At 44.0% G+C, this 16,294-nt stretch overlaps 1 protein-coding gene across 2 annotated transcripts in view; it reads right to left on the bottom strand.

Annotated features, from left to right (window-relative positions):
- Positions 1-5,992, bottom strand: part of LOC126519178 (venom metalloproteinase antarease TserMP_A-like) — a 65,362-nt gene extending 59,370 nt beyond the window's left edge. Inside the window, exons 1-2 of one of the 2 annotated variants that reach the window (XM_050168793.3) lie at positions 5,886-5,992; positions 1,373-1,539 (exon numbers count right to left, since the gene is read on the bottom strand). In XM_050168793.3, the coding sequence (XP_050024750.1) occupies positions 1,373-1,539; positions 5,886-5,967 (249 nt within the window). In that variant the 5' untranslated portion in view covers positions 5,968-5,992. The remainder of the gene's footprint in view (positions 1-1,372; positions 1,540-5,885) is intronic. The other variant, XM_050168794.3, reaches the window with a different exon arrangement.
- Positions 5,993-16,294: the final 10,302 nt, after the last annotated feature.

Here is a 16,294-nt window from a genome sequence, read left to right on the forward strand (position 1 = left end):
ATCCTCCTTCGCTGTCCTCATCGCGCTCTCTCCACTGTCACCGTCTTGCATCACCCGCTTCGCTCCGCGCTCACTCTTTCATCCTTCGCTGTGCTCGCTCGCTCGGTTACGCCGAGGGACGCCGAGAGACGCTGAGGGACGCCGACCCTCAACGCAGGAACGGGCGCATAAGAGCGGCGCTCAAAAAATTACGTTTAAAGTAATTTGTTCAAATTCTGTGCAATACTTCAGTGTAGACTACGATAGATCAACGCTTAGTGTACGCTTCATCAAAAAATTCATATAGGGCAGTACAATTGCGCTATCTACCAAAGGTAACTTTCTCGTCTGTTTAAATAAAAGTTTACTTGAATTACAACCAATCGCTTGTTATTGCAACTTGCTAATCAGAAAAAAGCACTTCGTGTTACTTCAAAAATAAAGTTTTTTTGTCACGTTTGTTCTACCATGTACAATATTATTATGTACTACTTATTATGTAATATTATTAATATTATATGTATCAAGAAAATTACACTGCCAGTACGTACTTGAAACGATGTATTGCATGACAAAGTAGCTGTAAGATATAGAGCAGAAATTTTATTGTCACGCGTGATGCGTGCTTGTTTACAGCAGCAGGTTAGAAGAGGATATATAGGCCGGAAAAGCAGCCGCTGATATGTAGCCGGTCACCCGACCGACCATCATCATGCTACTTTCAACGTCTTTTTTCGCAGCACTGAATATATTTAAACTTCTAGCTTAGATGCGATATCAGTGCATGTCGGAGGCCCGTATGTGCAAGCACTGTTTTCATCTATGGCACATTCCTCGTTCCCAAAGACTTGTAATGTTCAACGCCCATGCTTGTACGTTGTATGTGATCGATTGAAATTACCAAGTGAACTATTCCACTTTCACGCAAAATATTTACCTGGATACGTAATATTCTGAACGTTCTGAGTGTAGAAGGAGTGAAGCCTCTATAACAAAAACTCTTCAGTTTCTTTTTTTTTGGAACACTCCTTTTCCGCTTCTAAGCCTGGATAATCTCGTTATCCTTGTGCTGACAATGATCATGAAAACGCTCTTTCCGCTACATCACACTTCTAAATGCATTCATTGCACATTATGCTAAACCCGCTATGAAACAAATGTGTGTTGTCGCAAAATTTGCAATTACGCCGGAGTGCAGGCATCAATAAGTTTTTACAAGGAGGCGAGAAGACAACAAAATTTCTATTTTGGACAATAACACGCAGATGTTGAAGGTGTACGGTATTTGAGAGCCGTACACACAATAAAAATAGGAAATGTGCAGCATAGCTGGCTAATCGTGAAGGTTCTTGAGGCTATCTAGTTTTCAGCAGTAATGCTTTTGCTCGCTTACCGTGTCCAACAGTTGTCCTTCGTGAGTGCTCGTAACAAGTAGTAGTTTATCAGCCAGCACCGAGCTCTTTTGAAGATTCAGAGTTAGATTACTGCTTAGGCGTAGGACCAAGTTTTTGTCATTTGTTCTCTCTTGCAGAAGAGTTGGATACACATAGAAGCCTTCTTCTGCCAAAGAAAGATAATGAACAACACGCACCGTCAAATAAACCTGCATAACTAACAAATTGTTTAGTCATCTCGCATTGCAACAGCAGTTATACAGACACTCCTCCGTCAATTTCCATCGTCGTCGCCGGTGTTGACGTCGACGCTGCCATGAGCTTCCGTATAAAATCCAAGTGCTATGAGATTGCTGCCGTTCGCCGTATACTGCAGGTGGGAAAGCGTGCGACGATGAGCCGAGAATAATGGCGGCTTGATTTCGCCATCTCGCGCGCGGAAGGGGAAGGGGCGACTAGCGGAGAGACATGTTCGTGCTAGGAGGGAGCAGGTTAACTTGACGAGAGCTTTTTCCTCGCATTTCTCCGAGCATCGTGCGCATGAGTGAGTTGCGGGAGAGACATCTGAAGACTGTAGTCGAAGTTCTTGAGATTCTGGGCCGTGTTTTTTTTTTTTGCGACTTTAACTTCTTATGTGCAACTGAGACTGGTGCGCTTTCCTGCCATGTAAGCGTCGCCTAACACACCATTTAAACGGGATCATAGTGACTGAAACAGAGCCTCTAATGCCGAATCGGCTGGGGTTTGTCTTTAGTGGTTGGTCAGTGTCAAAGTGGCCCCGTGCAGCAAATTGTTTACAGCTTCGCAGTGCGTCATTGGTAGTACCGCAGTGCCATGGTCGACGGCGGCAGAAGAACGTGTCACGTGGACACGCTATGCGTATGCGCCGCACAGCCATGAGCAAGAGGTTAAGTATAATCTGCAAACGAATATTTTACTGGAAAACTAATTCGCAGTGACAACGCGCCGTTATTCATATGTCTGTAGCCGTAAACAAGCATCTAAACCCAGGCCGTTCAGCTGTGCTTTGGCGAAACCCTCAGAGTTAGACGTGGTGGTTTATGAACTGCTGCAGAGCTCAAAGCAGGAAACGATATAACCATGGAAATAAATATTATATCAAACATGCCATATGTCTCTTCCAATCAGTGCTCAATGCTTCGAGGCGGCACCACGAAATCTGTACGTATATCTAGCTTATTTCGAAGTATGTATTTGGCGTCATGTAGTGCAGCCTTGCTAGGGACGAACAAAGCAAAACGCGTTTTCCTCCGTGGTATACTAGTACCTAGAGGAATGCAGATTTCAAAAAGGGATTGTTGCTCCGTCTATCTCGCAACTCACGCAGAGGCGTGATGCTCGGGCAAGTAAGAGAAAGAAGGTGTCCAGGTTAGCACGCGTATGCTCTTCTACTCCTGCCGTAGCATGACGCTGCTGACCGCCACATCCTCTGGGTAATCAGCGGTGGGGACAATGCTTGCGCAACCTTAGATGGCAGACAGATTCGTGTGCGTTCTGTTCTCGCGACTGGTTTGCGTCGAAGCGAGAGGCAGCAGGAGAAGTAATTAACGCGCCGCTGCTGCGGCTCTTCATCACGCCGGTGTTATGACAAGGAGTGTCTCCAGTCATCGAGTGAGACGTGTGAGTGTTTGCTAGTCCCTGCACGACACCATGTTTGTTGATTTCGTTAGTAAAAAAATTTCGACTGCTGTTTACACTGCACGTAAAATCACTAACCTTAACTTCGTGTAGCTCTCTAATAAGCTTCTATGGCAATCTATGCACCGCCTTTACGACAAATTGCGGCTTATTTGACTAAGAGGCTCGTCCATTGAAGGAAAGCAGGAAAATTCAAAAACTTTGGGAAAGCTTGTAGTGTAGTGATGAAAACTGTCATGACACACATGAACACACACAGGTCAGTTTCCTAAATACAAAACCTGTAAAAGCGGGCAGTTTTACACGCCACCGACAGGGTAGTCGTAAGGATCCTTCACATTTCTTGACAACATACATTGACGATACGTGCCTATCGTCCCTGCTACCATTCATGGCCCGGCGACACATTGCTAAACGTTTCCTTTATCTCTGACGAGAGAAGCAAAGCTAAATGTGAAACAAACCGCAAACGAAGCTTGAACTATACGCTGCAAGATGGTAAGGGGTAGCAAGCTAATTATTTTCACACTGCAACAGACCCGTCGCTCAAGCGTGGCCGGGGTCACGTAAAATTAATGCTGCCATCATGTCATCACACGGCCAGATAAATAGGGCGATAGTTAAAAGGTCAATAAAATAAATGATTCGGTCGAGCTAGATTTAAATATTTGGCTTCTATAATTTAAGGCATTCGTCATTAGTAAGGAAACACAACTTTCCCATGTAACCGAGAAGATGGCGAAAATAGAAAATTTTGGTGGCGCCACCTGGTGTATATCATGGTAGCTTGCATGTAACAGCAGCACTGGCTGATTTACTGCGAAGAGCATACAAACATTTCAGAGGGAGATAACGTCAGCTCCGCCACACAGCACGGGCGGTTTAAATTTACAAGCAACAGCCGGACGTTCGGGGGCAGCTTGGTACATAAGAAAGCGATGTGTTAGAACATGTAAATTTAAGATAATAAACTTCTAGCAGTCCATATAGCTCAATTTACTATTTCCCTTTAGTATCCTCTTAAAGTGCCCGGCTTTTTTTTCCCGGGTCAGCTCAGCAACACCATCATTCAGGAACTCAGTGCACCTGCCTACTATTCATCAGCGGGTGAGAATTTGACTGAATGAACCAATAAATCAACTTGTGTAGAAGAAGCACAGATTAATACATTGACATGTTACGGCCAGGACACAAATCTGAGTAGTGCTAACATGACTGAGAGAGCGTGCTAACGCGATATGTCACCGTTCATTGTCGTTTTGATCAACCACATTTTATGGGAAATAGGTATATATTTCAGCCGTATATTTTCGGTCACAGTGCGGGATTATTCCCTTTTGGTCTCTCGAGAAAGCTTCTTATATGTAATTTAATATATTCAGGGGAGTAATTTGCCACTATAGTAAAAGCGAACCTTTCTTTAGAAAAACATGCAACTTTTGAATAAAACGTGAAATCGTCATTGGTGATCGGTTGGTCAGAATGAAGTGAGATTTCATTTTGCTGTGCCAGCGATAGGGACACAAGTACCACGTCTTTCATAAGGTTACTTAGCAACAGTGGTCTCAAAGTTCTCTAGCGAAATGCACTGAAAAGGGGCAACGCTTTTATGTTGACTTCTTGCCTTTCGAAATACTTCGGATAACATTCGAATACTGTCCTCGCGCGGTTCTGTTTGGTGAAAACGGTTTTGTAGATATTGTATTTGAGAAAGAAGGTTCAACTGCAATATGTGTAAATTCGAGTTTCTTGGAGGAATCCTGACGTTTCTGACAACGCTTTATGGAACAGTCGCAAAAACAGGCAACGACGGAGAGAAATTGTTTCCGAGGAAGGTACATTTCAGGTTACAGATGGTAGTGACATTGGCAAATACCTTGAAAAATGTAATAAACGCAACCCAAAAGTACCTTTACGGGACCGAAAAAACACGCAGATGCAATGCTGTGGATGAACGTAGTGCTGTGCACATCAAATTCATCGCAACGACGGACAGATTCCCGAACAACAGCAACCATGAATCAACAGGACATTAAAAATTTACAGTGGCGGCGCTGTGTACAGCGACAGAAGTTTTACATTTTACAAAGAGAAATTATTACCTATAGTCTACTTTATATTATTGCCAAGACCACTTACAAGGAATACGCGAGCACATTCTTGTTTGACTGCGCAGGGCTTAACTACTTTTTGTGCATTCTCTTTTTCACTGGAATTTTTTTCAGGTAGGAGCAATCACCCACTCATATTCTTGGCGAGCACACCCCCGTATAGGCACTCCATTCATTCATACTGTTTCGCTGCAGTATGTGCGACCGATATTCCTGGAAAGGTTATGTGCTCCCTTTATGTCGTAGCTTTTAGCCGAGTGCTGCAAACTGCGCAGTTACTTATCATTGTACACACTTTTATCGGCGCTACGTTTCTCATATATTCAAGTAACGTTATCCGTTGCCAATATGGACAAAAAGGCGACAGACGGGTGCTGCAAAAATTTTTCCGATATTCGCAGTGAATAACATTATTTGAACCTATGAGCAATGTGCTGCTAAGGGATGTTTGTACAATCATGAGTAACATGCACAATTTTCATTACGCTAAAGCAGGAATCAATAAATGCACTAAAAGGATTTAAGCATTAAAGCACATGTTTATATGACTCAACAAGTTTAACCTGACTTAGATGCACGAGTCTACCCGCAAGAAAAAAAATTTATAAGCAATAAAGCTCTTCGGCACGTTCCTCCCGATCACACCTCTAATCGATGCTTAACTGTAACTACATTTTCTTAAGTTTTATGTAATACTGCCTTCACTGAGGAGGGAAATGCAAGAAACTTAAAACAGATTTACCTGCTCGGGTGGATGGGAAAAGTGAAAGGAAGTACATGATTACAAGCATGTCTAGTTTGTGCATGTTCATACAAAGCGCCATTTTCAATGCTTACGTTCACTCTGTCGAAATGCGCAGCAACACGTCTGTCTATTATATATAGTGGACCACCAAAGCCGCACAATGTTCGTACCTAAATGCGTCTTGGCTCACGTTGTTAACGCTCGCGAAAGTTCATCCTGCCATCGGCGACTTCAACTGAAACTGAAAGCTTATTGTGTTTACACCACCTCATGCGAACGCTGAATGCTAAAGGCGTAGACCTTGGTTCCACTGACCGAATTCACCTATTATGAAGAAACACCATAAAGTTCACCCTGACCGTCACGTTCTATGGCGCAGACGTAACGACCACAAAAACAAGTACAAGACGACACACGACGCCAACAAGCCAAAATTTCCACCATCTTGAAGTTCATCCTGACATTGTGAACTTGGAGTAAACCTCGAAGCTTATTGTGTTTATACCACCTCATTTGAACACTCAACGCTAAAAATGTGCCCCCAGGTGTCCTGACGGCGGTCACCTATTCTCATTGCATCAAGTGTCTCGCAGCATGGCATAGGCGCGAGCCTTATGCGAATGTCAAATTCATTCTGGACCGCTGAGTCTGAACGAAATGAGGCTCATTTAGTAGGGTGTGCCGTGTCTTGGTCAATCGCTTTGATGCCGATTTTGCAAACCTGTGCACTCATTTCTATCAATCAAACAGCCGAATTGGCAGAATCACCAATTATCTTCTTTTGGGGGGAAAGTAATGACGTAAGCGTTCGGTTCTAATTATTGAAACAACTGAATATGTAGCAGCATAAGCCTCGTAAATGCATTAACAAGGAGAGCAAGAGAATTCCTTCCTGTATAAGATAATACAATTTACATTGTGATTCAATTTTTTTTCCCAAACGTTGACGTAACCAAAGCTGAGTTAAGAGAGAATGCTACCAGTGTTTCTTGTCCAATAGACAAACAAGGGTAAGAATTCAGGCATAACCAATATTTTTGGCTATGCTATCATTGCTAATGCTACTAGCATTGAGCAACTGATGCACGCGTATTTTGGTGATCAGAGATGCATTATTGAGAGGTTAGATAAACTTTCGTTTATTGTTATGTAATTATGAAACTCATGCATGTAGTAAGAATCGCCAGAGTTCCAAGATTCGCCCTATACTTGCACAAGCGATCAGTACTAATCCAGTCTAAGAGGAGATAACTTGAGATTCAAACGACAATGTGGTGCAATGTCGAACGCTTTCGAAAAGAAAAGTCTAGAAAAGCACAATAAGTTTCTAGATCCTCTTCCATGTTCCTAAGTAATCAGTTGTTAATGCGAATAATTGCGTTTCACGTGAGGAGATTCTCCGAAATCAGTGTTGATTAGAAAAGACTAAAAATAGTTGGCTTCCAGATAGCCGTATAATATTGTTGCAATCACATGTCCTAGCATTTTGCAGCATGTAGATGTTAATGATATTGGACGGCAGTCTTCCGGCGTGTATTTATTGCCTGACATAAATATAGATATAACCTTTGGTATCCTCCAGTCTGGTTGCAGCACACCAGTCTCTAGTGATTGCCTGGAAATGTGAGAAAGAATTTCGCTAGATTCTATGACGGTGTTTTTCAGACAGTTAGAATTAATGTCGTCAACGCCAAAGGATGTGGTTAGCTTGAGGGTATTTATCAGGCATGTGACTCCTTCAACTGCTATTTCTAGAGGTGACATACATTGGCAGTTTAATATCGATACATCCGGCACATCAGGCTCATCTTGTGTGGTGAATATAGAAGGAAAATAAGCATTGAAAATAGAATATCTGGAAGGGAAGTGTTATTACTATGTGAAGAAATGTTATTGTGGTCCTGATCTGGGCTTATATTGTGCCAAAACTTTCTGGGATTACATTTTAGAAGGATGGTAAGTCATGAATAAAGTAGTTGTATCTAACCGAAGACTGGGTAGGACAGGTAATTTTTAAGCATTCCTTGTATGTGTCCCAATCCGCTTTCGTGTGCAACTATTTACCACTATCCTAGTGGCGCTTGTTCCGGTTTGGCAGTAAGCGTAGGGGTCTGGTAAGCCATGGGTTAGATTTATTAATGGTCAACTTAATCAAAGGAACGTACTGGTTTACCAAGGCAGACATATTCTTGGAAAGTATCCACTTCTCCTCCACCAACAGACTATTAAAGGAAGGTAAAAGCACGTGGCAGCAGATCTAATTCGGAATTCGTAACGTTGTAATTACATTAAATATAATCGCGTATTTGAATATCTTGGTCATTCAAATGTTTGAATGATCTCCGGTAATGAAAAATAAACAGTCCGAATGAGCCCGTTTTAGCCTGCGGATTAGTAAAATTTTCGAAATGGTTATCGCTTTGTGCTTAGCTAACCTCTCAATTACGCTTGTTTTCAAAGCGGTGGCAATGAGGGCCTCGCATCGCAGAAAATCCGGGGTTGCGGTGTCGGCGGAGTTATCCGGCAGCAAAAAATTTCATTTATATTTATGTATATGCATACATATCCCGCGCCTTGTTATATGACGTGCGGTATATGCGGATTATATTGCCACAGCATTCTATCAGTGAAGTTATTCCTCAATTTTTTTTAAAATGAGAGCCCAGAAAAACAATGTCATGAAACAAAACACCGGAATCGCATGCCTGCTATGTATAAATCTTCTCCGTTTTAAACATTAAAAGTGTGAATTAACAGAAAACCTTGAAATTAGGTAAGTTCTTCCGCGCCACTGTGCAGAACCTCCGCGATCGGCCCATGCAGGTGGCCGCATTTCGACCAGAAAGCTCGCCTTTGATTTAGCGTTCGCCGCCAGCGTTTTCCCGTAAACATTACAGTTATTTAAGCTGCAACTGCCGTGAAGCGTGAGAAGCAGTCAAGGGTCTTTGAATGCTATCGCATTCCACTCTTAGAGGCGAAGCTTAAGCTTCCTCCAATTTTCCGCTCATCAAGACCTGATTCTCCTTCTGCTTTGGGAATCATTGGTGAATTGGTTAATTTGGGTGTAATGGCACAAAGGCAACTAAGGCCATGTTTGTTTGTTTGTTTGTTTGTTTGTTTGTTTGTTTGTTTGTTTGTTTGTCGGTCTGTCTGTTTGTTATTGTGAACCAAGTCTGTGAGCGGCCGAGCACATGCACAACGCTGTTGCAGTAGCCAAAATTTGTTCGCCAGAGTGACCAAAGGTCATTACCACTCTAAATTTCAGGATACCTTTTAAAGATGACAAAATAATTGCGTAATGCTGCTTTTAATCTGTGATGTGTCTTGGGAGACTTCTACATTCTCTAATACAGGTATCTTAATTTCTAATTCCCTGTAGGTTCTTGTTGTAAAATTCTGTAAGAAATAATATAAATTTTAGAAATTAAACCGGGTCTAATTGCATAAAAATATTTTCTGGCCAAGCTGTGATTTCTTCTTGCTGGTTACAACGAAGGCGCCAAATAAAACAACGGATGAAGGAAGGCGACACGGGAACACACCGTCGCCGTTGTAATCAATCGTTGTAATCATGTATAATCAACTCGATCACCAGGACGTGCTTCTTGCTTGTCCATTTATAGTTTTGTAGGTGGCTAGAAAATCTATAAAATGTTAAGTTACGCCATGCAGGACGATGGCTGTCAAGTCTACTGCGTGATAGGGGTATAATAAATGCCTCCGGCGGTGATGCCATGTCCTCGTGCTGAATTAGTCAAGCAGCAAATTCAAATCAAACATCCATTTTTTGTCTTACAGAGTGGGACAGACGCAAAAAATTTTATCCCATTTCCGTTACAGAATCTGCTTCCTCTAAACTTTCTCCCCCAAGCCTGTTTGAATGAATAATCAAATACACCAAAATTAAGACGCCATTGCATGGGTGTTTGGGTCTATTTTGGGGCACACAAGATCTGCCTGGACGAGACCACTGTCTTCTTTATCTACGAACGGCGATTCCTTGCTGGAAAGAACAGAAAACTTTGTGATATGCAAAAAGCATTCTGAGTCATAGACATCGATTTTTAAGCTCCTCCAGTACATGTGGAGTAGGATGAGCAGTTCACATTGTACATCTTTGAATGAATGAGAGCTGACAGTGATCAACAGCCTGTGATCTGGCTATCAACCTTTAGTAACTTCAAGGAAAATCTACACCAAAGCAAACATGTGCAGATGACCATATCACAAAAAGAAAGGAGCATGCGCGTCTAGATAGGCGAAAAGGACTCGGAGCCTGGAAGTCTTAATCTCATATATCTAGGAAACAACACTGAGGAAACGAGGACATATGACGAGTAATAGTTAAAAGGTGAACGTGACAGCTTGTTTTTATATGCCGCTGCTTTCTTCGCAGACAACAAAATTGAGCAGTTTAGCCCAAAGGTCAAAGCGTTGAGAGTCATATCAAGTTTTAGCTTTGCGACACGCTCGTCAGGCGCTGTTATAACAATACGTGGGGGCGACACCTGTTGAGCCGGGGCAGCGCGCTAGGAAAGTGCTCCTTCGTAGCACAAACAATGCCCTAGTAGCTACTATGCTTTCTCACTATGCTAAAGCGATGAGAAATGCCACCACTGGCGTTGCCGGTGTCCCGCTTCAATGGAGCACAAAATGGGACCGGTGAAAAGCCGTTAACGTTCGTAGAACGAAGTCTGATGCCCGTTCCACTCAGACGACTGCAAGCTGCACGGCGTTGTGCGTACCCAGCTGAGGGGTTTCAGCGCGAATTGGTTGGGCATATCTCGAAGCCGGTAGTGCAGGCGCCAATCCACGTTGCCTGCTCTCGAGCTCTATAACATTCAGTGCCTTGCCCAAATGGAAAGTCCACTTAGCGGACACACACAGAATACACTACCCTCTCCCGGTTCAGGAGAAGTGTTACTATTTGTGCGCAGCAGTCATACCAGCAGCAAAAGGCAAAACGCTTTCTTGGCGTTTCTGCAGAGGCGACCAAGCTGAGCGTGAACGTGCGCCCACTTTGCTCGGACGTTTTCGCAGCCAAATGCACCGCACGTCTCTCAATCCCTGGAGACCTACTAACGCTCAACGCACAGGCCTGCCATGCTCCGTCGAAATCGTGGCAGCACGACGACGACGGCTACGAACGCACCTCGATATGTATAAAAGTAGACGCGCTTGACCCGCTGATCAGATTTTCTACGATGGGTGACCCTGTTCGCCGCTATCGTTGTGCTTTGGTTGTAACTTGCCTTTGTGGGCACAGGTTCGCCCATTATAAAATTTGTCACATTATTCGCAGTGCCGTTGATGTGTTCTCCGTCATTACTAACTGACAATATGAAAACGACGATAGCCTTTGTACTTCTGCGAAGAAACGTTAAAACGTGATGAATCTGGGCCCACCATGAAGACGCAAAATCATCGCTTAGTTTCTACGATGACAGTAGTGGGCAGTGTGGGCTGACCCCGAAGATGGTGCATTCTACGTAGTCGCTGAAAGCGTGAGCTGTTGCGAGGAAAGAACGAGACACACTGACAAGTGATGATGCGCCAAAGGTTTGAAAGAATTATTGGCATTTTGCAGGAGAGGAATAGATGCGCGCCTGGGGCCTACTACAGTAAAGAACAACAATCACGGCCTAGTGGTTAGAGGATTGGGCTGGTGCACTCGATGGAAGAGATTTGATGCCAATGTCGTTAATGCATTTAAGTTTAGTGGAGTTCCCAAATGAGGTGAAACAGGCGTCTACTTCCCTACCTACCTACCGCAAAGCGCCTGGAATGAGGCACATAATGTTTCGCATTCAAACGAAGCAAATGTTCGCCCTGACATCTGGAATGTAGCAGTCTCCATGAGCCGAGTGGATGCGAGGTGGCAGAACGAAAATGCCCACCAGCACAGAGCTGCACGAAAGTATCTTGCATCTGTGCCCTTAGACAATAATTTACCCCCGAATACATAAACGCGCCTGGACTGGAACTTGACTTCCAGCCGGCTTGATGCGACGTCATTGCAGTGCACAAACCTGTCTAGACTTGAAGTGCCCACTTGAAGAGAACTCGACTTGACCAAGTCGTGGCGAATTCCAAGGCACAACTAAGTTCGGCCCAACTTCCAGCAGTCGTAGCGCAGTCAAACATGGCGGCTCGTTTCATCAACGCGCATGCGCTGGCGATATCGTCTTCGGCGCAGTTTGTGTACTACCAAGAGTGCTCTGCGACTGCTTCGTGATAGGGAATACCCGATGGAGCTGTATAACGACCAGCAGTTACTCCTACGCTATCGATTCTCTAAAGAAACTGTGCGAGAACTGCTGCGGTTGCTGGCGCTGGAAGCAAGCGGCAACAAACGGGGAGTACCTCTATTGATTATGCTGCAGCTGCTCCTGGCGCTCTCTGGTTTTACGACGCCAGGACCTTCCAGATCACCACATGAGATCTAATCAGCGTGTCTGAGCCGACAGCAACCCGTCGGGAACGTGAAGCGCCTCATGGCGATGCACCTGTTCCGAAAACTTGTGCATTTCCCGGAGCTGTCACAGTTTTCTTCGATGATGCGCCACTTTTATGAGATGGCTGAATTCCCAGTAGTTACGGGGTGCATTGATTGCACCGACGTGGTCATAAAGAGGCCCTGGCGCCGAAGAAGCGGAGGTCTTTCCCAACCGGAAAGGAGTGTTTTCACTGAACGTACAAGTGAGCTCACCGTTTGCAAATGCTTGCGGGCGTTGGCTGAACATTTGTCAAGATCGTCTTTTGCAGCTTTGTTGAAAAGCGTGCTCGCGCATAGAACTCACGCTTCTCAATTTTGGTGACCGTACGCGGTAATCCGCGTGATGTGCTGGTCAGATACTCATTCCGTGTTATGTATTTACTTCTAAACAGTGACTACCAGATTTGAGCAAATCATGAAAGGGTTGTACAACGAGAAACACATATTAATTTCAGCGTAAAGGCTGAAGATGCCAAACTGGAACTGATGAGTTTGCCGATGTTCAGATCGTCGTTATTCACACAAACAGTGATTGTGAAACGGTAGTGTTCACGCATTTCCCATGCATCAAGCATCTATAGATGATTGAGCATTTTGACGAAACCTGTCATGGAAAGGAATTTCAGGCGCACATAGTATGCCACTGTTATTATAGGTGAGCAGCACTTGTAGTTATTGTCTAACTGCGTGTTCTGCAGTCCCTTCAGCAAAGTTATGTTACAGGCCAAACTCAGTTTTTATGTGTTTTCATTTACACAGGTAGAAAAAGGCCCACAGATCAACCCGAAAGTCCACAGAACAAGCATTTGAAGTCTGGAAACGCCGCTACCTATTCCTCGACATGAAACTGCAGTGCGAACCTTGTTGTTCTGTGTGGATCATAACTCCATATGGAGCCCTGCACAATCTGACATGCGTAAGGAAAGATCCAGGGCCCCCACAAGCGATTGCTCCACCGAGGCCAGCCAACCGCAGGTGCAGGTCGAAGCTGCACTCACACCTTCCATCTTTTCACTGCACTGAATCTTCCTTGTAGGCACTCAGGAGGGGGAGCTGTTTGTTCGTAGCTGCTTCACATAACATTGATACATGCAGCTTCATAAGCAATGATTAAACTTCAGTTTGCTGAGAGAAGTGTTGACAGTCGACTAGTTACAATTGCTCAGACCACTGCTTGTAACCAACTCTGATCAAACTGTTTGTGTATTTTTCTATGTATTTGTAAAGTGTTCTAGATATTGTGACATTGTATTTATGTGTGTGCAGTGACCATGTGTTTAATCATTGATCGTGAATTTACTGTCAATTATTAACCCTTGATTAGGTTTTATGTGTTAAACACCAGTGCTAAAATCTTTTGATAAAATTTCTTACTTCGTCTCTTGTTGAAAATACACAAATTCTGAGTTTATCATGTATAATGCACAGACTAGAATGTTCAGCACTTGTGCTTTTTGTTGCTGTACTCCATTTATAAAACAGATGAGGTCAGGGACCTACTAATGTGCGAACGCCGTCTGCTCCTGGCATTTAAATGTCTCAAAACGAGAATGTTGCATTAACAAACACGTCTTCTTAAACATGCTATACCACAGTCATGATTGTGATGTACAACACACAAAGAAGAATTTTTAGGTTTTTGCAGTTGCTCATGCCGTTGGAGGTTACCCAGCCTTATCTAGCATAGCGTGCTCCTCAAGCAGTACTGCTTCACAATGGCAGCTTCTTCACCAAGAGGCTGCAGAAGAAGTGCCATCCGGCCTCTTAGCTGCGTAACCTTTTCTGTAGGATTGTCTACACTTTCATCTGGCCCTGAAGCACCTTCCCCGTGCGTTCGAACGTGATGACCTTGCTCAGTATTAGAAGGCTCGTGCGTTGACTGTTCATTTCGATAGTCGGGCGCTGGTGTTACGCCTTGGCAGCTTTCGCCTCAGTTGGCCCCGTGCGCTTGTTCATAAATGGGGCTGCCGGGCCGGTAGTCGTCCGCAATAAGAACACACAGAAAGAAAACCTCTTTCTCTATCGTGATGCATGCACGGCAAACTGCACTGTCACCCGCCGTGGTTGCTCAGTGGCTATGGTGTTGGGCTGCTGAGCACGAGGTCGCGGGATCAAATCCCGGCCACGGCGGCCGCATTTCAATGGGGGCGAAGTGCGAAAACACCCTTGTACGTAGATATAGGTGCACATTAAAGAACCCCAGATGGTCGAAAGTGTCGCAGTCATCCACTACGCCGTGCCTCATAATCAGAAAGTGGTTTTGGCACGTGAAACCCCATAATTTATTGTAACTGCACTGTCCACGTTATACAGGACGGGACCTATTTTGCTTTACTTCTATGTCTTAATTCCAATGAGCCATCATGCAGGGGCATACATAGTGTTTTGCATGCCCACTACACCGCACACCTTGTGAGCACTTGTTATCACGTTACATAACTTTGCAGTGCTCATTCAAGCTGAGAAGAAAATGTATTTCATTGTATCAGTACATGTGCTGTTCATTCTAATAAACAAATGTGTGGCCTCCTTTTACAGAATTTTCACCAAAGCCTTTACACTGAAATTTGACTGGATGCATGGGAGTGACAGCGTCCCTTCTCTTTACTGCACAAAATGTAATTATCGTAAATTTAGTAAACTTTTCACAAGCTCCTTGTGATCTACTTTTACTTTATGGGCTTTCTGCTACTAATTGCACGCACAACACATAGGCTGTTTTACCTTTGCACGTGAGCCATGAACGTTGCATCAGATCCGTTAACATCCATGTCACGATGCGCATGAAACTTGAATGTTTGCAATATTATCGCATTCCATGCTGTAATCCCGTAATCGTAATGTTAAATGCAAAAGAAAGGCTAGACACTTATGAGTGCCTGTACTGTATCAAAGCTGTCACAAAGCGAGCCCTGCTCGCCTGTCACCATGGGCTGCAGCAGCAGGCCAACAAGCTCGCTTTCAATAGCAGTGAGATAAAGTGATCCATCGCTCTCGTCAGTGTTTTGCATGAGCGTGGCCATATGACCAGCCAAGGAGCCCACAAGTGCTCAGACAGCAGACATCGGTATTGGTGGTGGTCCTAGTTCTGTAATGTATATATGTAGTACATATTGTATAAAAACAGAACTGTACGTATACACCCCCTGTGTTTGCTTAGTGGCTATGGTGTTGGGCTAAGCACGACGTCGCGGGATCCAATCCTGGCCACGGCGGCCGCATTTCGATGGGGGCGAAATGCGAAAACACCCGTGTATTTAGATTCGGGTGCACCTTAAAGAAACCACAGCAGGTTCAAATTTCCAGAGTCCCCGCCTCTTCGGCGTGCCTTATAATCAGATCGTGGTTCTGGCGTGTAAAATCTAATAATTTAATTTTTTACCTGTACATATGGTTTGCTAAACTAATGCCACTGCAGGAATGCAGAGCGAGAGAAAATAATTTTCATAGAAAAGTGGTCCGGCAATTTTCCTTCGGGTCCAGACGAAACAGGGTATTTTCTGGCCAAGCTCTAATTTTTTCTAACTGGTTCATCTATGGTTTTGTGAATGGCTACAAAATTTTTAAAAATAATAAAATTGCTCCCAAAAAGACGATGGTGCAGTTGATGCCAGGGCAATCATAGGCGCCTGCGACGATGATGACATGTGCTCGTGCTGTTTTAGTCCAAGCAGTAAATTCAGATCAAAGCGCCATTTCTTCTAAATAATGGTGGTAGACACACAAAAAATGCATTGTGACTTTCGTTACAAGAGCTGCTCGCACCAAACTTTCTCACGCAACCCTGGCGCAATGAATGTTTTAATACACCAAAACGAAGACGCTACGGCATGTGCGTTTCGCATTTTCTGCTACTTGGACGACATCACTGTCTTCTTTTTCTACAAGCCACAACTCCTTGCCGATAAAA

Source organism: Dermacentor andersoni, chromosome 10, assembly GCF_023375885.2.
Source record: "Dermacentor andersoni chromosome 10, qqDerAnde1_hic_scaffold, whole genome shotgun sequence".
Taxonomy (NCBI): domain Eukaryota; kingdom Metazoa; phylum Arthropoda; class Arachnida; order Ixodida; family Ixodidae; genus Dermacentor; species Dermacentor andersoni.